The sequence below is a fragment of the Dermacentor variabilis genome, chromosome 4 (genome assembly GCF_050947875.1).
Source record: "Dermacentor variabilis isolate Ectoservices chromosome 4, ASM5094787v1, whole genome shotgun sequence".
Taxonomy (NCBI): domain Eukaryota; kingdom Metazoa; phylum Arthropoda; class Arachnida; order Ixodida; family Ixodidae; genus Dermacentor; species Dermacentor variabilis.
In genome coordinates this window covers 179,893,538-179,909,219 of record NC_134571.1, presented here as the reverse complement: position 1 = coordinate 179,909,219, position 15,682 = coordinate 179,893,538, and the positions used below count along the sequence as shown (strand labels likewise).

Below are 15,682 nucleotides of genomic sequence, written 5' to 3'. Positions count from 1 at the left end.
CTTCACGTGTTGCAGGAATGTAGCATGCTGCCGAACTTTTCCTCTTCCCACCAAGTCAGCTAGCTCTGGCACGTGGTAATTCCGAGCGGGGGCAGCAGAGCTCGGACCGTGCCGCGCGCCATGGGCGGTTGTTCTGTCAGCAGCCCGCGAGAGACGCCCCATACCCCACAGTAGGAGAAAGTGATAATGCAAACTTGAAGTAGCATTCATGTACTTACTACTTATTTCAGAATCAGGAGAAGGTACTCTAACAACCGCGCAGTTTTTTTGCACGTAGATGAATCGCCAGTATGGTGGTGGAAGTGCGTAGCCGAACCAACCTGCACAGAGGGAATTCGAATGCATGCTAAATTGAACATAGCAATATCGCGAAAATGAGTATGTTTTCTATTGCCAGGCTAGAGACATGCTTTCCAGGCCGACCTCCCATTCCTTTCTCTTCATTAAAATGTACTCCCCCTCCTCAACCGTGTTGTCAACCATGATATGATACGGACATACGGCTGACTTTGTGTACTGGACTAACTTAATATTGAATGAATGTTTACTTGTTGCATTTCGTCTCATGGCGTATAATTATCCGAGAGGAGTGGTATAGAGCATCAGTTACAGAACTTTTGAAGGTAACATCTAAGAAAGTTATAAGTCTAGGATCTCAGTCATGTGCAGGTATAGATCCGTACTGTCATTCACTCAGTAAGAATGTAAGTGTACGGTGTTCAAGCCCGAGCGAATATTTGTTATGTAGAGTGTGATTTGGTCTGAGTTAGGAAAATCTCGGCCTGAAAAGACCGCAATATCGACTCTCATGCCCAGCCGCGCGTAAAGCAGCTAGCTGTACATTATTTTATTACTGAATCGGAACTATGGAAGCTTTTGAAAACGTTGTAGTGTACGCTTGACAGCATCTTTTTAAAACGAGCTTAGTGCGAGTTATGTACTTAAGATGTCGCTATTCAAATTTCAGGTACTCGGTGTTAATGACGTACGCAATGACAATGGCGGCATAACCATGATTAAATGACGACAGCATAATAACGCTATCTTGACGAAGGAATGACGGCGATAGAACGACCGAGATAGTGCGACGACAATGAGATGACATGACGTTTTGAAGTGACCACGATGGCTAAACGGTAGAGCGAGAACGACGTCATGACGAAAATTGATGACGCTGACTGCGTGATGATGATCACGCGAGACGACATCATCACCATAGTCGGATGACGAAGTTAGAAGGGTGACGACCGAACGACTGTGACGGCATCGCGACGACGATATGACAAAAAATGCATGACGACGATTGTACGGCAACGACACAGTGGCGAAGATTGCATGACAACAATATGCGGACAATGCGATGACGACTTGTGTAGGACGTTAATAACGTGACGATGACTATGTCATCAAGCTCCCACTACGATGATAGCGTGATGACAATAACTTGGCGAGAGCCGCGGGACGAAGCTGGAGTGCCAGCGATGGAACGACCGTGATGGAATCACAATGGCGGTGTGACAACGAATCAATGATGATGATAGCGTGACGACGGCATGATGATAGTCGCCAGACAAAGCTTCAAATTAAGACTATGCAACAACCACGACGGCATCGTGGGCACGTGCTAGTGGCGCACCACATTGTGGCTTAAGCTATTAAACGTCGGCCAGTGTGTCGGCGGAGAAGGCTTGACGATGACGGCATGACGAGAGTCAGATTACGAAGATCCAATGAAAATGATGCATTTATCATGGCGGCATCGCGACTATGAGCACATACCGAGTGGCCTAAGCTGGTAGTCAACTTCGACTTCGTCATTTGGTGTAAGAGGATAGATAGATAGATAGATAGATAGATAGATAGATAGATAGATAGATAGATAGATAGATAGATAGATAGATAGATAGATAGATAGATAGATAGATAGATAGATAGATAGATAGATAGATAGATAGATAGATAGATAGATAGATAGATAGATAGATAGATAGATAGATAGATAGATAGATAGATAGATAGATAGATAGATAGATAGATAGATAGATAGATAGATAGATAGATAGATAGATCCGCCGGCCGGCTGGGAATGGCTGATGTATGCAAATAATGGTAATTACTTCAATATCCGCGAACGTACCGATCATTTCTGCATCGCTACATAGTTCCTGTATTGCATTTCTACGTTTAAATGAAAATGAAGCAGTGAAAGATTTGCTCGTACGTGTGGCCGAGACTTCGACCCTTAGATTACAGCGCAGTTCTATTGTTATTTTACTCGGTGCCAGCCATTTATTTCCGCGGTCAATTACACACTACGATATACGCCAGAGCTTGTTTATCAGGACATATCGAACGTCAGGATATACACAATGCTAGTGAATGCCTGGTGCGCCAGCTGGTTACCTAGTGGACAAAATGAGGCTAAACTTCCAAACCTTATGTTATGCTTTTATGACAAGTTTAGGCGAGATTCTATCCGGGAATAAACCCCAAAAACACTGAAGTTTAGGGTGAGATGGTGGCTTGAAGTTATGAGCAGTGGCCGAACAAAGTATTGTTCGAGCCTAAGTTTCGACAACAGGAATTGTAGAAACGTTGCCTCTAGCGGCATTCTTTGTTCGATCATTGATATTAGGGCGTAAAGTATCTACATGATAGTATGTCACATTCTTCAAAAGTGATCATTATGTTAATATTCGGCTGCCGCAATAAGTTCACTTTACACTATATCATAAACCAGTTTTGACTAGCGTGCCACACTTGAGCTCGTTACAGATATTGAACTTCAACGTCACACTTTCTCTACCGACATTTTTCCATGTGGTTTTCTCATTTGGATTAACTGCGAAATCTTGTAAAAAGGCTTCACTTATGTTGGTGCTGGGCCACGCTAACCCGCATGTATTACAGCTGACCGGAGTATTAAGTATTTGGCGCCATTGCGTCAAAAGGATATCACTGTTCTATTCCAAGACATGAGCCATTGTTCTTCGCAAGTATGCCCTTAAGTGAGAATTTTCGTGCTTATCACTGAATGATGGGATACGGTGCAATCTCTATAGTTATTTTAATGAGCTCACTTCATCACCTTTGCTGTTTTAGGCGAGTCTTATGTCAATGATAATTTATTTCTTTTCTTCAAAACTTCCTTGAACTTGAGGATTTCCGCGGAAATTTGCCAACATGAATGCGCATGCAGAGGCTTTACACTTTTCTGTACCTCAGTCAGATACTCCAATGATTTGTCACTAGGACCACTTAGCTTCCTTGGCTTTTTCTGTCATTACTCTCTGTAAGAGCAAGCAACTATTGCCAATCTCAAAATTTCTAACAAAGAGCATAGTGACGCTCATTCCATCCTCTGAATATGGTAATGCCTGTTTTAAACCACTCCTGGTTTCGGTCGTGTCAAATTTTGCTAGGTTTGATCACTTAATATAGTTCAGCAGCCTACCGTAGCTGTCCAGTCTCCCGCGCTTCTTTCCGCTCCTTTGTAGGTAACTCATATATGACTTCGCAATAGCTGAGGGTATAGACACATATACACTCGCGCAACTCAAACCTGCCTTGGCGTTCGCATTCTGCCGTCTCTCCTTGGCGTGGAGCACGGGTGCCACAGCTCGTCCTGTCAGTCAAGTGTCCCTCCGCTGCTTCTTGACATTTCGCTTTCCTTGCCGCGCATTGAAGTGAACAGCCCATCACGCACGTCCACAACTCTTTGTTCTGCGCATTTAGCCAACCAGTCCGAAAGTTTAAATCCACTCTCGTTCTCCCGGTGACTGCCCTGTGGCTCAACCTGTAGCCTCACCCTTCACGTTTCTAGGGGTCGGTCGACTCATGTGTCTATGACATCCATGCAAAGACAACGTGTTCTGCGGCGAACTACAGAGGAAAAACATTGTATTCTTTTGCGACGCGTTCTGCACTCTCTGCGTCTGAGGAAAAATGCTGCCTCTCCCTTAATCGAGAAATGCAAGCATGAAATGGCAACCTGCGAAGCAGATTGGATGGATATGAAACTAGGCACGTTCTTACAATAGGTTTAGTGCACGCTCGCAATGGCACACCCCACCATACCACACCGTATCACGCCATACTGTGCACTGGTCCATATGGGCGCTGCCAGCTAAAAGAAGGAAACCGGCTAAAGGCCGCACGACAGGCAGCAAAAGAGGCCAGGGAGACAGCGCGCACTTTCCAGCTAGAAGAAGAATAAATTCAATTCTGGAGTGTTACGTGCCATAACCACGATTTCATTATAAGGCACACCACTCCGGATTAATTTTGACCGCAAGGGGACCTTTAGCGTGCCCCCAATGCACGGCACGCGGGCGTTTCTGCTTTTCGCCTCCATCGAAATGCGCGTGCCGCTGCCAGGATTTGATCCCGCGATCTCGTGCTCAGTAACGCAACACCATGAAGGAGGCTCCATGCAGCGTGGCGCCATTTCTTGAGGCGACGCAAAACGAGTGCTCAGCATCAAAAGATGACAATGAAGTATATGGTGCCCTTTATCTTCCTTTTGAAGGTCGCCATTGGAAATGACGAATATTACTTCCGCACGCTAGAAGTTACTGTTTGAGTGATATTTTGAAGAAACATTACGAAGCACTCGGAAACAATATTTTTTTCTAACTTCTTCGAGCAGTAACTCGCATTTGTAATGCGCACCCGTGTAAGGGGTTAGGGGCCTGAGACTGCATTTTCGAAACTTTTGACTGGTTTACCGCATGATAGCGTATTGTTCTCACATCGTGTCTGGACAATGGCTCTTGCTTATTGGCTCAAAGTCACGTGAAAGTCGCCGACGACTGGTGCTAAAAGTATTTCGTGCTTAAAAGGGAGCAAAAGTGAATCATTGTTTTTCGATGCTCTCCGTGCACGCTATAAGAGAGCACGTATGGCAAAATAGTGGCTTTTCACAAATCCTGTGTTGCAATTGAGAGTGCTTAACCTCCCAGAGCGGTATGGGACTGATGGGAAACAATATTTATTTTATTTATTTATTGAGTACCTGCATCGCCTTAGAAGGCACTACAGCAGGGCGGTACATACATATATACACCAGTTGACACTCATTTCAACACACAAAGCGCGGTAAAACGTTTCATTACATTGTATACCAACAATATTTGACGGGAGAGCATTCCACTCCCTCGTGGTCCTGTAAAAAAATTGATAACGCAAGGTATCACCCTTAAAAGTAAATTCATGGAGTTTAAAGGCATGGTCTATTCTACGGGAAATGTACGATGGTAATTTAATATATTTGTTCCTATCGATGCCTACTTTAGAATAGTAAACACTGTGAAAGAATTTGAGTCTGAGGCACTTTCTTCTATCCTTTAGATCTTGCCAATGAAGTCTGCGCTTGCCTTCGGTAATACTGAGGTTTTTGTCATAATTACCAAGGACGAATCGAACCGCCCTATTCTGGCATGAGAGGTCCCAGCTTGTTATTATCCATTTGAGGCTCGCAACGTGCACCAAAATGTCGGAACCTCGTTTTCCACAGCTGAAAGTGATGGCCTGAGTCTCCTCGGCAGAATTTCTGAAAGCGAAGCTTTCTTTGGCGCAACCTCCCGCACTTTGTTCATCGGGGTTGCTGCTGTTGCTATTGCTTCGAATGTCTCGTCGAACTATTCAGATAGGTGACAGCGCGTCACTTAACAATTGGTTTATATCCAGCCACATCTCTACTACCCCTACAGGTACAGTGTTTGCCGGCTCTTTTCCGTGAGGAATCGTGCAGTGAATAAATAAACAGCACCGAATATGTATTCATGGTGAAAAATATACGCAATCAATCTTGTTTACTGATTAATTAAATCAAAGCTTTCTACGCCTTTTTCTCTGAGGTCTGGCGAGTCTGCTTGGGCGCTTTCTCTCTGAGTATGATTGACCAATCCTAGATATAGAGCAATAGCATAGGGTATTCGCATTCTAATTAAAACTCGTCCCTACTTTACACATAATACATTAATCACGCTATACCCCTCATCCATTCACTCTCATATTAACTACGGCATAATATGTTGAGGTAACACTTATAACACTCACTTGGCAGCCCTCCAGGTAATCCAGAATCAATTGATCAGAATTATTACTCGAAGTTCCTGCTTTGCAAATGAAAAACCACTACTACATGAAAACAACATCCTAACTATTTCAGAACTCACCAAATATAATCGAGGGATATTATTCTACAAATATATGACTAAGGAACTACCATCTATCTGCTTCTCACCTTGTGACCTGATAGCTCATAGTCGCACTAGAGTTGCACTCAATAATTATTTCCGTCGACCTAAAGTGCGAACTATGGTGAACAGACTGCGGAATTTTCCTCGATATTGCTCTACCACCTATAATGAAACCTATAATGAAAATGCAAATTTTTTATACCAATTTAAAAGAGAACTAAAAGCATTTATAATAGATACCTACTGATATTTTCTATTTTTGAATTTTATTCTGTTTTTTTTTATATTGTGATGCTTTTAATAAGTGTTCTTATTACTCATATGCTATAAACATGTTTTGACATTACTCTTAGCTCTCATCTGAACTACTGTTGCTTTAAACATTTTTATAACATCATAAGCTTCTTTAACAAGAGGTCCCGATACAATCTTTGACTATGGGACTTCCTTATGTATACTACGCACATGTAATTATCTGTATTTTTACTAATAAATAAATTATGAAATTGTAAAATTCTAGTATCGCACTGTTTCGAGGATCGGCCCACTGTAGCCTGCAGCGCGACCCTGGAAAGAGTGCGTCGCTTATTGGGCTGATACTTTGGGTTCTATGTGCCAAAACCACAATCTGATTATGAGGTCCTAATTTAAGCCGTCTTAATTTTACTCAGCTGGGCTTTTTAACTCGCTGCCAATGATGAGCCACGCATCCCGCTTTCGAAACACTTCGGCCGCCACGGCCCTGATCAAGCCCGCCACCTCATGCCCTGCAGTGAAACGCCATAACCAGTGAGCTATTGCGACGAGTCCGCAGACTAATGCGTGGTCGCGTAGAGGGGTTCTCACAGTCGGGACGCATTGCTTCGCAGGCGCATAATCGACTATGCTGGAAACGTTTGCCAGGCGATTATCAGTTGTATAGCATATTGGTAACCATTTCACGAAAGCTTTGCTTGACAAATACGTGACCTGGCACTCCTTGGTCATACTTGGCCCTTGCGCCACAAAACACTATATTCATCATCATTAATACATGTTCCAATATCGATGTTTAATCTTCAAAATTCTGCGTGCGGATCTGCTTGCCCGTGTCCGCCGCCTTGGTATCGGCGGTGAGTGAAGGGTTTGAATGCCTCCAGAGACACGAGAGAAGCGCAATGCGTTGATCTGTATAAACAAGAAATCCAATTGAGCCCACCACCACACTCCGCTCAGCAGCTTTCACAGCTGAGCCAGGACAGCGTTTGGCATTCATCTGCTGGCATAACCAACGCTGACGGTTTACTGCATGGCGGAAGAAGGAAAAAAAAACTTAGAAGAGGCCCTACCCAGTCTTGCGCGCTAGAGAAATGTATGGAGGAAGTATTTTTCTTTGTATCCGCCTTGTTCAGACACAATGACGGTTATGTAATCGCGGGTGCTCCGTATGCTGCCCCGGAGGTCTCGTACTGTTTCAATGGCGTAGTCTGTGCAGGTTTGCATTAGTCACCGTGTTTTGTTCCGCTGTGTTATCTACACATGGCTCTTCAGGCTACTTTTGTGGCCAGGTGGGACTTGAAGAAGCCAAGTGCGTGAAACGAGCGTGCATGTAACGCCGTACAACACGTACAACGCCGCGCACGAATGACTTCGTTACGGACGAATGCACCGTCTTCGGTGTATTGACGCCAACCTGACATCACAGGTTGAAACCACTGTGCTTCAGAACATGTAGGATCAACGCCTTGCAAGTCAGTGACAGCTGTGCAGTGTTCTTGCTTTTGACAGCGGATGGTGCATTTGCGGCTCGCAGGACAACCATGTGAAAGGATGGGAAAGGAGCGGCTGCTGTGAGCAATTAAGGGACGAACACTCCTAGGCGCAGACATCTTATCTGTGTGCACGAGGGGTACAGGGAAATGAAGGTTGGTGTATGGCATTGCGAGAATGAACAAGGCTCGACAGGAGAACCTATACGCACGTCAAACGCCTGATTGTCGCGCGTTAGCTCAAACAACGTGCTAGCAACACCTTTAAGCGCCTACTGTTTGGCATCGTGCGGCGACTACCGCAGAAATTAGTTTCCATGACGCGTCACTTAGCGCGAGACCAATAAACCTCAGAACGCAGTAAGTATATAAAACGTCAAACGGCATTATCTTCTGCTCACCTCCTTGTCAGCGTGCTGTGAATCGTCACATGTCCGAGGTGTGCGGTCGCCCGACACTCAATCAATAAACAACACGATTTTTGTTCTCATAAAGTGGAGATGGCCTAGCCATATGCCTATGTTCCGTGATGCGTGTAAAGCATGCTGCCGGTCATCGCCTGCGTCTTCCCGCTGCGCAGTGAGAGTGCAGAGATTTGTTTTCAGAAAAGCCCGCAGAAGTAGCAGGGACCGAGCTCACTGTCCAAATTATGAAATTCATTATCAACTCTTTATAACTTTCAACGCTAGAGCGAAATACTCGGACGAAATGTCTTTGGCAACGGTATCGCGATATTGCACTGTGATTGGATCCGTTGGTAGGATCCCTATACGGCTCACGCAAGTCAGCGCAGGCCGGCGTGGCTGCGCGCCGAATTCCAGAAATGTAAACTAAAGAGGTGAATCTTCCCCGGCCATAAGATGGTGGAGTAAAGCCAACCTCCGGCATCACGGAGGCTTCGCAAAAAGTGACGTCAGGCCCTCTCCTCAATTTTTTTTTCATTCATACATGGTTTTCCCTCAATCTCATGCACCGCAACTGGAGCTTGCTAGTCTTGCGGAAGTCCTGTTACAAGGCAGGGCGCTGTTCCTGTTGAGAGGCAGGAGTTTAGTGTCATCCAAGCCACCACTTTTTTTTCTCTATCTTTACTCTCGTTTCCTTTTCCCTGTACTGCTTAGCAGGCGAGAACTTTCATTCGGGCCGAACTTCTAGCCTTTCTCTCATAATAAATGTATCTCCCGTATGCTGTGTCACCAGCATGGCGCCCCCAAGCGTTCTTGGTATTGCGACACCGGCCGAGGAGCGCGAGCGCAAAGCAAAGCCTTGCTTTCGCTTCCTGTGCTTCGCCTTTCAAACTGAACTCTCAATCACTTTTTCTTTTCGCGAAACCGCTACTGAAACTCGACTTCTTAGAAACTTTGTAGTGACAGTTTCACTTTAACCGTTCCCTAATACCATGTTTAAGGTTAACAATGTAAATTGTTTTTTTATTTAATGTATGTGTGGTGATGGCATTAGCTGTATTACCCAGTCTTTCAAGCTTGCAAAAAAATATGAGGAGAAGCGCTAAGCTACTCATTTAGGTTAAGCGGCTTGTACTTTTTTAAGCTGTGCAGCTGTGAAATACTCACTTTCGGCGATGGTCGAGTTTACGAAATTCAAGCTTTGCTCTGTTCCATACATGTAGAAATGCATCAGCACCCGTGCGACAGGCCTGAAATATGATAAAGAAGCATTTATTATCATCTGTAAACATTTATCATTCTCGTGGGATATTTTTTGTTATTTCTCAACTCCAAATTGGAGCAATGTGTGACCAGGTGAGTTGGTGATCTTGTACGAAAACAGCGCACCATCGCATGACAATGCGCACGCGGCTGTCTTTTCCGACAATGTTCCGTCCGCTGGTGCGCCGATTGCGCAATCGCAGTTAGGACCGAATCACGACTGTATAATTCTTGGCGCACCAAATTATATACTTGCATGTATATGGCATATGCTGTGAACTTTTCCTTAGTTCGAACAAACTTCTAAGAATTGCAAAAGGCATACAACGCACTTTGGCCTCTTTTATTGGATTACGTGAATAAGCCGACATTGCATGTAAAAAAAAATTGCAATGCCCTCATCAGTAATTAACAGGCGCAATAATTACTTTTATTCATTGTCACTGTACGATACTTCTCGCGATTGTGAAATAGAAGCCTGGCAGCTATGATGACATGTCTGCTTATCAGGAATCATTTTAATTAGCAGAAACTTCCCAATTAGTTACATGGACATTACGATTTCTCCGGTTATTTACTTCTGCACGCTGCAAAATGCAAAAAAGGCCTCAAGTTTACAGATGAATTTTAAAAATAATCTCATATGTCTTAAAAGTGCTGGAAATGTATCAGAAAAAGGTCTGATGGTGAATTCCGTGTTTTCTCAATTCTATTCTGTCTGAATATTACCGACCGTGCGATTACGTTAACAGATCAGTGACCTTGCGACTCTTCTGTAAAATAAAACTGCACGTTCCGTCGTGGCGATGACCTGTATGGCGGCGTCACTTTTCCCGACACTGCGTATATGGGCTGTCGACCCGCCATCGCAAAACTTCGCTGGGCGCCATCACTACTGTATGGGTCAGACAGGCCGCCAGATAGATTAAGCAGTCCCCTGTAGCCTCATACTTAATCGGTATGCCTACTTCCAGACTTGTATATTGCCACCTGGTGTTATGAGCCAGCGACCATTCAGCATTGCGTGCCCAGCAAAACGGCGAAGAAGACGACGAGGTCAAGGATCCCGCGCCAGCTGGAGAACCGTCGCTTAGTGCTTGGCATTTTTTCGTCTCTGGCTGCTCGTACTGTCACTTACTCCTCCGTTAGCACGTGACAAACTGGTGGAGGTGCGGGGTAATCTAATCTATGCACAACACCCCTCCGAGCAGCAGGAGCTCCAGCCCCGTACCGGTGGTTACGCCTGTACACCGCGCCAGCAGAAGGATCCGTGGACAAGCCCCTGAGTTTGGACTCCTCGCAGAGAAAATGGCAGCTCCGACCACGCCAACAGGTATGGAAGGCCCAACGCCGATTCAGTGTACGCTACTGAATCCGCGAACGCCAAATCCCTTCCACGGCGCCATACATGAGGATGTTGAAGATTGGCTGGTCCACTATGAACGTGTTGCCGCGTTCAACAAGTGGGATGACGCAGAGAAACTGAAAAACGTATATTTCAGCCTGAACGATGGTGCACGTGTTTGGTACGAGAACCGCGCAGATGCCCTAAATTCATGGGCAGAATTCAAACGCCGGATTCTTGAGACGTATGCGAGCCCTGATCGCCGGGAGCGAGCTGAGCGTGATCTCCAGTCCCGTATACAAATGCCGAACGAAGGTGTCGCCATGTATGTCGAGGACATGACGCGTCTCTTTCGACGAGCCGACCCCATCATGTCGGAAGAAAAGGTGCGGTACCTGATGCGCGGAGTGAAAGAGCAGCTGTTCGGCGGTCTCGTGCGCAGTCCTCCCAAGACTGTGTCAGAATTTCTTTCCGAGGCCGTCACCATGGAACAGACGCTTCGGCAGCGGGCACCATCATACGAACGCCAAGTGAACGCTGCCTCACCTACGGACTTCTTCGGAGCTCTCGGGGGCCACGTCGATTTCTTTCGAGAGCTCATTCACTCCGTAATCCGCGAAGAACTCCAGAAGCTGTCGGTACCCTCACAGCCGACGCTCAACTCCTTGTCCAGCGTTCTCCGTTCTTCAACACAGAAGCTCGACCGCTAAGAACTGACAGCTCCCGTATGTCGTATGCGCAAGCTTTGAGGCAACCTGCCCCACCTCCCTCCCCGCTTCGCACCGCATGCCCGGCCATGCTACAGCCCGTCCAAGCGGCATCGTATTACCAGGACCACCGACAGGCCCCAAGGAAATCAGACGTGTGGCGGGCACCTGATCGCCGTCCCCTTCGCTTTCACTGTGGTGAAGCTGGGCACGTCTACCGACAGTGCTCCTATCGAGAGCTCGGACTACGCGGATTTTTAGCAAACTCGCCGCGACCTAGGTTCGGCCAGCGTCCTCCGGAAATTGAACAATACGTTGCCCAGCAGTGCGGATCCCCATCAACTCGACACCAGTCACGCTCCCCTTCGCCGCGGCGGTTTTCTCCGACTCGCCGTACGTATTCGAGCGTGGTGCGGGGTCGGTCGCCCAGCCCGCGCCGGGAAAACTAACCACAGCGGCCTTCGGGGGCGACGCCGCTCAGTCTGGACGTACTCAAGGACCCCTACTGACGCGTACACGGACCGACGATACACCGACGACGACAGTACCCGCTGATTACAGAAAAAGAATTTCCTTGGACATTCCTGTACTGCTCGACGGTCGTGAATTGACTGCTTTAGTGGACACTGGAGCGGATTATTCTATAATCAGCGAAAAACTGGCCACCCTTCTGAAGAAAGTGACGACGCCTTGGAATCAAACGCCAGTTCGTACAGCTGGCGGGCACATCATCACCCCACTCGGCATGTGCACGGCAAGAATACAGATTCGTGGCTCCACGTTTGTTGCCAGCTTAAGCATTCTCCCTCAGTGTTCTCGAGACCTAATCATCGGTATGGACTTTCTCAGGGAGCACGGAGCTATCATCGACATTCGAGAACGCCTCGTCACTTTCTCGACAAAGAGCGCCGCAGCGACGTTCAACAGCATCCACCCTCGAGCACCTCTTCGTGTCATCGACGACGCTGTCACGTTACCACCACGTGCAAGTGTCGTGGTTCAGGTGGCATGTGACAGACTCTTATACGGTGAAGCGGTCGCAGAAAGCAATCGCTCTCTCCTGCTTTCTCAAGGTGTTTGCGTAGCAAGAAGCCTTATTGACCTCCATGATGGCCACTGTGAGGTTCTTGTCACGAACTTCAGCTACGAACACCGGCACCTTTTCCCCGGTACTGTCATCGCCTACGCCGACCCGATCGCCGATGTCACTGAGTGTTTTGTTTCCGAGGCAATCGACAATGCTGAACTACCTATACGCAACGTCGACATTAGTCCAACGCTTCCTGAAGAGAACAAACAACCCCTACGCGAGCTGTTGCTCGAGTTCCACTCTTGCTTTGCACGGTCGTCGAAGATACGTCAAACGTCGATTACGAAACACCGTATCATCACCTATGACGACGTGCCCCCCCATACGGCAAAAGCCTTATCGTGTTTCCCCGACAGAACGACATGCGATTCAAACGCAGGTGAAGCAAATGCTTCAAGACGGCGTAATACAGCCTTCATGCAGTCCCTGGTCATCGCCAGTCGTTCTCGTTAAAAAGAAAGATGGCACGCTTCGGTTTTGTGTGGACTACCGGAAGCTAAACAACGTCACAAAGAAAGACGTGTACCCGTTGCCTCGTGTCGACGATTCTCTGGATAGATTAAGGCGCGCGAAGTATTTTTCCTCTATCGATCTGAAAAGTGGCTACTGGCAAATTGAAGCAGATGAGCGGGACCGCGAGAAAACTGCGTTTGTGACTCCGGACGGCCTTTACGAATTAAGAGTACTCCCTTTCGGCCTCTGTTCCGCGCCAGCCACATTCCAGCGAATGATGGATACCGTTCTCGCTGACCTCAAATGGAAAAGCTGCCTCGTCTATCTCGATGATGTCGTTATCTTTTCGGAGACTTTTGACGAGCACCTTCGACGCCTTCGGAATGTACTCGAAGCCATTCGATTGGCTGACCTTACACTCAAGCCAGAGAAATGCCATTTCGGTTACGAGGAACTGAAGTTCCTTGGTCACGTCGTGAGCGCGGCAGGTGTTCGGCCCGATCCCGAGAAGACTGATGCCGTAGCTGCTTTTCCCACTCCAACCGACAAGAAAAGTGTCCGACGGTTTTTGGGGTTGTGTGCCTATTATCGACGTTTCATTGAAAATTTTTCGCAGATTGCAGAGCCGCTATTTCGCCTTAAACGTGACGACGTGCCATTCCTCTGGACTGATGAACAACAGACTGCCTTTGCGGAGCTACAACATCGATTGTCTTCTCCTCCTGTGCTCAGTCATTTTGATGAGGATGCTGACACAGAAGTACGCACTGACGCCAGCAATATCGGTCTTGGAGCTATCCTGTTGCAATGGCAAGACGGAACTGAACGAGTTATCGCCTACGCGAGCCGCACTCTGTCACGGGCAGAGTCCAATTATTCCACCACAGAGAAGGAGTGCCTCGCGGTTATTTGGGCTACTACAAAGTTTAGGCCGTATCTCTACGGGCGGTCATTTAAAGTTGTGACCGATCATCACGCTTTGTGCTCGTTGACCAACCTCCAAGACCCTTCTGGACGATTGGCACGTTGGAGTCTGCGACTCCAGGAATTTAACATCACCATCGTATACAAGTCAGGTAGGAAACATGAAGATGCTGACACGCTATCAAGAGCACCTGTTGAATCTCCGAATCCTGACGAGGAAGACGACAGCGCCTTCCTGGGAGCCCTCAGCAGACCGGACCTGCTCGCTACACAACGATCGGACGCTGAGTTAAGGCCCATAATTGATCACTTAGTAGGCAGCATCGCGTCCATTCCTCGCCCACTTTCGCGACGGTTGTCATCATTTTGCCTTCGAGAGGGCATCTTATACAAAAGAAACACAGGTGCCGGCGACAAACCACATCTTCTAGTAGTGCCTCAAGCCCTTCGCGACGACATTCTATTAGCCTGCCACGACGAGCCGACATTGGTCACTTGGGTTCCTCAAGGACTCTGGACAGGGTACGGCAACTGTACTATTGGCCTAGACTGACTGCTTGCGTCAAACGCTACGTGAAAGGATGCCGTGAATGCCAGCGCCGAAAGTCACCACCCTTCAAGCCTGCAGGCCTTCTACGACCCATCGACCCTCCGCGTACGCCGTTTGATCAAGTTGGAATGGACCTTCTTGGACCATTTCCCTTGTCTTCCTCCGGCAATAAGTGGATCATTGTCGCAACTGACTACTTGACGCGTTACGCTGAGACAAAGGCACTACCACGCGGGACAGCATCTGAAGTTGCCCAGTTTTTTATGCATCACATTGTGCTTCGGCATGGCGCACCATCATTCATCATCACTGACCGAGGGACGGCATTTACGGCGAAGCTTCTGGACGACATCTTCAAGTTGAGTTACACGAGTCATCGAAAGACCACTGCATACCACCCTCAGACTAATGGTTTGACAGAAAGACTAAACAAAACACTGGCAGACATGCTCTCTATGTACGTCGATGTGCAGCACAAAACGTGGGATGAAATCCTGCCGTACGTAACGTTTGCGTACAAAACTGCCACACAAGAAACTACACGATTTACGCCGTTTCGCCTCGTTTATGGTCGAGATGTTCAAACTATGCTCGACGCCATGATTCCATATGAAGACATCGATCAGCTCGACCAGTTAGCTCCTAACGTCGAGGAGTACATTCAGCGTGCCGAGGAAGCCCGTCAACTGGCCCGTGTCCACATACGACAGCAGCAGTGTACCGATGCCATAAGGTACAATCTTCACCATCGACAAGTTACCTATGAGCCTGGTGACCAAGTTTGGGTTTGGACCCCCATTAGACGGCGAGGCCTCAGCGAGAAACTCCTGAGCAAGTACTTCGGACCATACACGGTACTAAGGCGTGTAAGCGACGTGAATTATGAAGTGGTTCCGGACGGAGACCTACCATCGCCCAAGCGCCGTTTACCACGCGCAGAGACTGTACATGTCGTCCGCCTCAAGCCGTATTTTGCACGGTGATGTTAAGTCTAC

General features: G+C 47.3%; 1 protein-coding gene across 1 annotated transcript in view; it reads right to left on the bottom strand.

The window, feature by feature from the left end:
* The window catches only part of LOC142579978 (uncharacterized), a 61,092-nt gene that overhangs the window by 22,440 nt on the left and 22,970 nt on the right, over positions 1–15,682 (bottom strand). Inside the window, exons 3-4 of the mRNA XM_075690674.1 lie at positions 9,523–9,605; positions 219–320 (exon numbers count right to left, since the gene is read on the bottom strand). Of these exons, the coding sequence (XP_075546789.1) occupies positions 219–320; positions 9,523–9,605 (185 nt within the window). The remainder of the gene's footprint in view (positions 1–218; positions 321–9,522; positions 9,606–15,682) is intronic.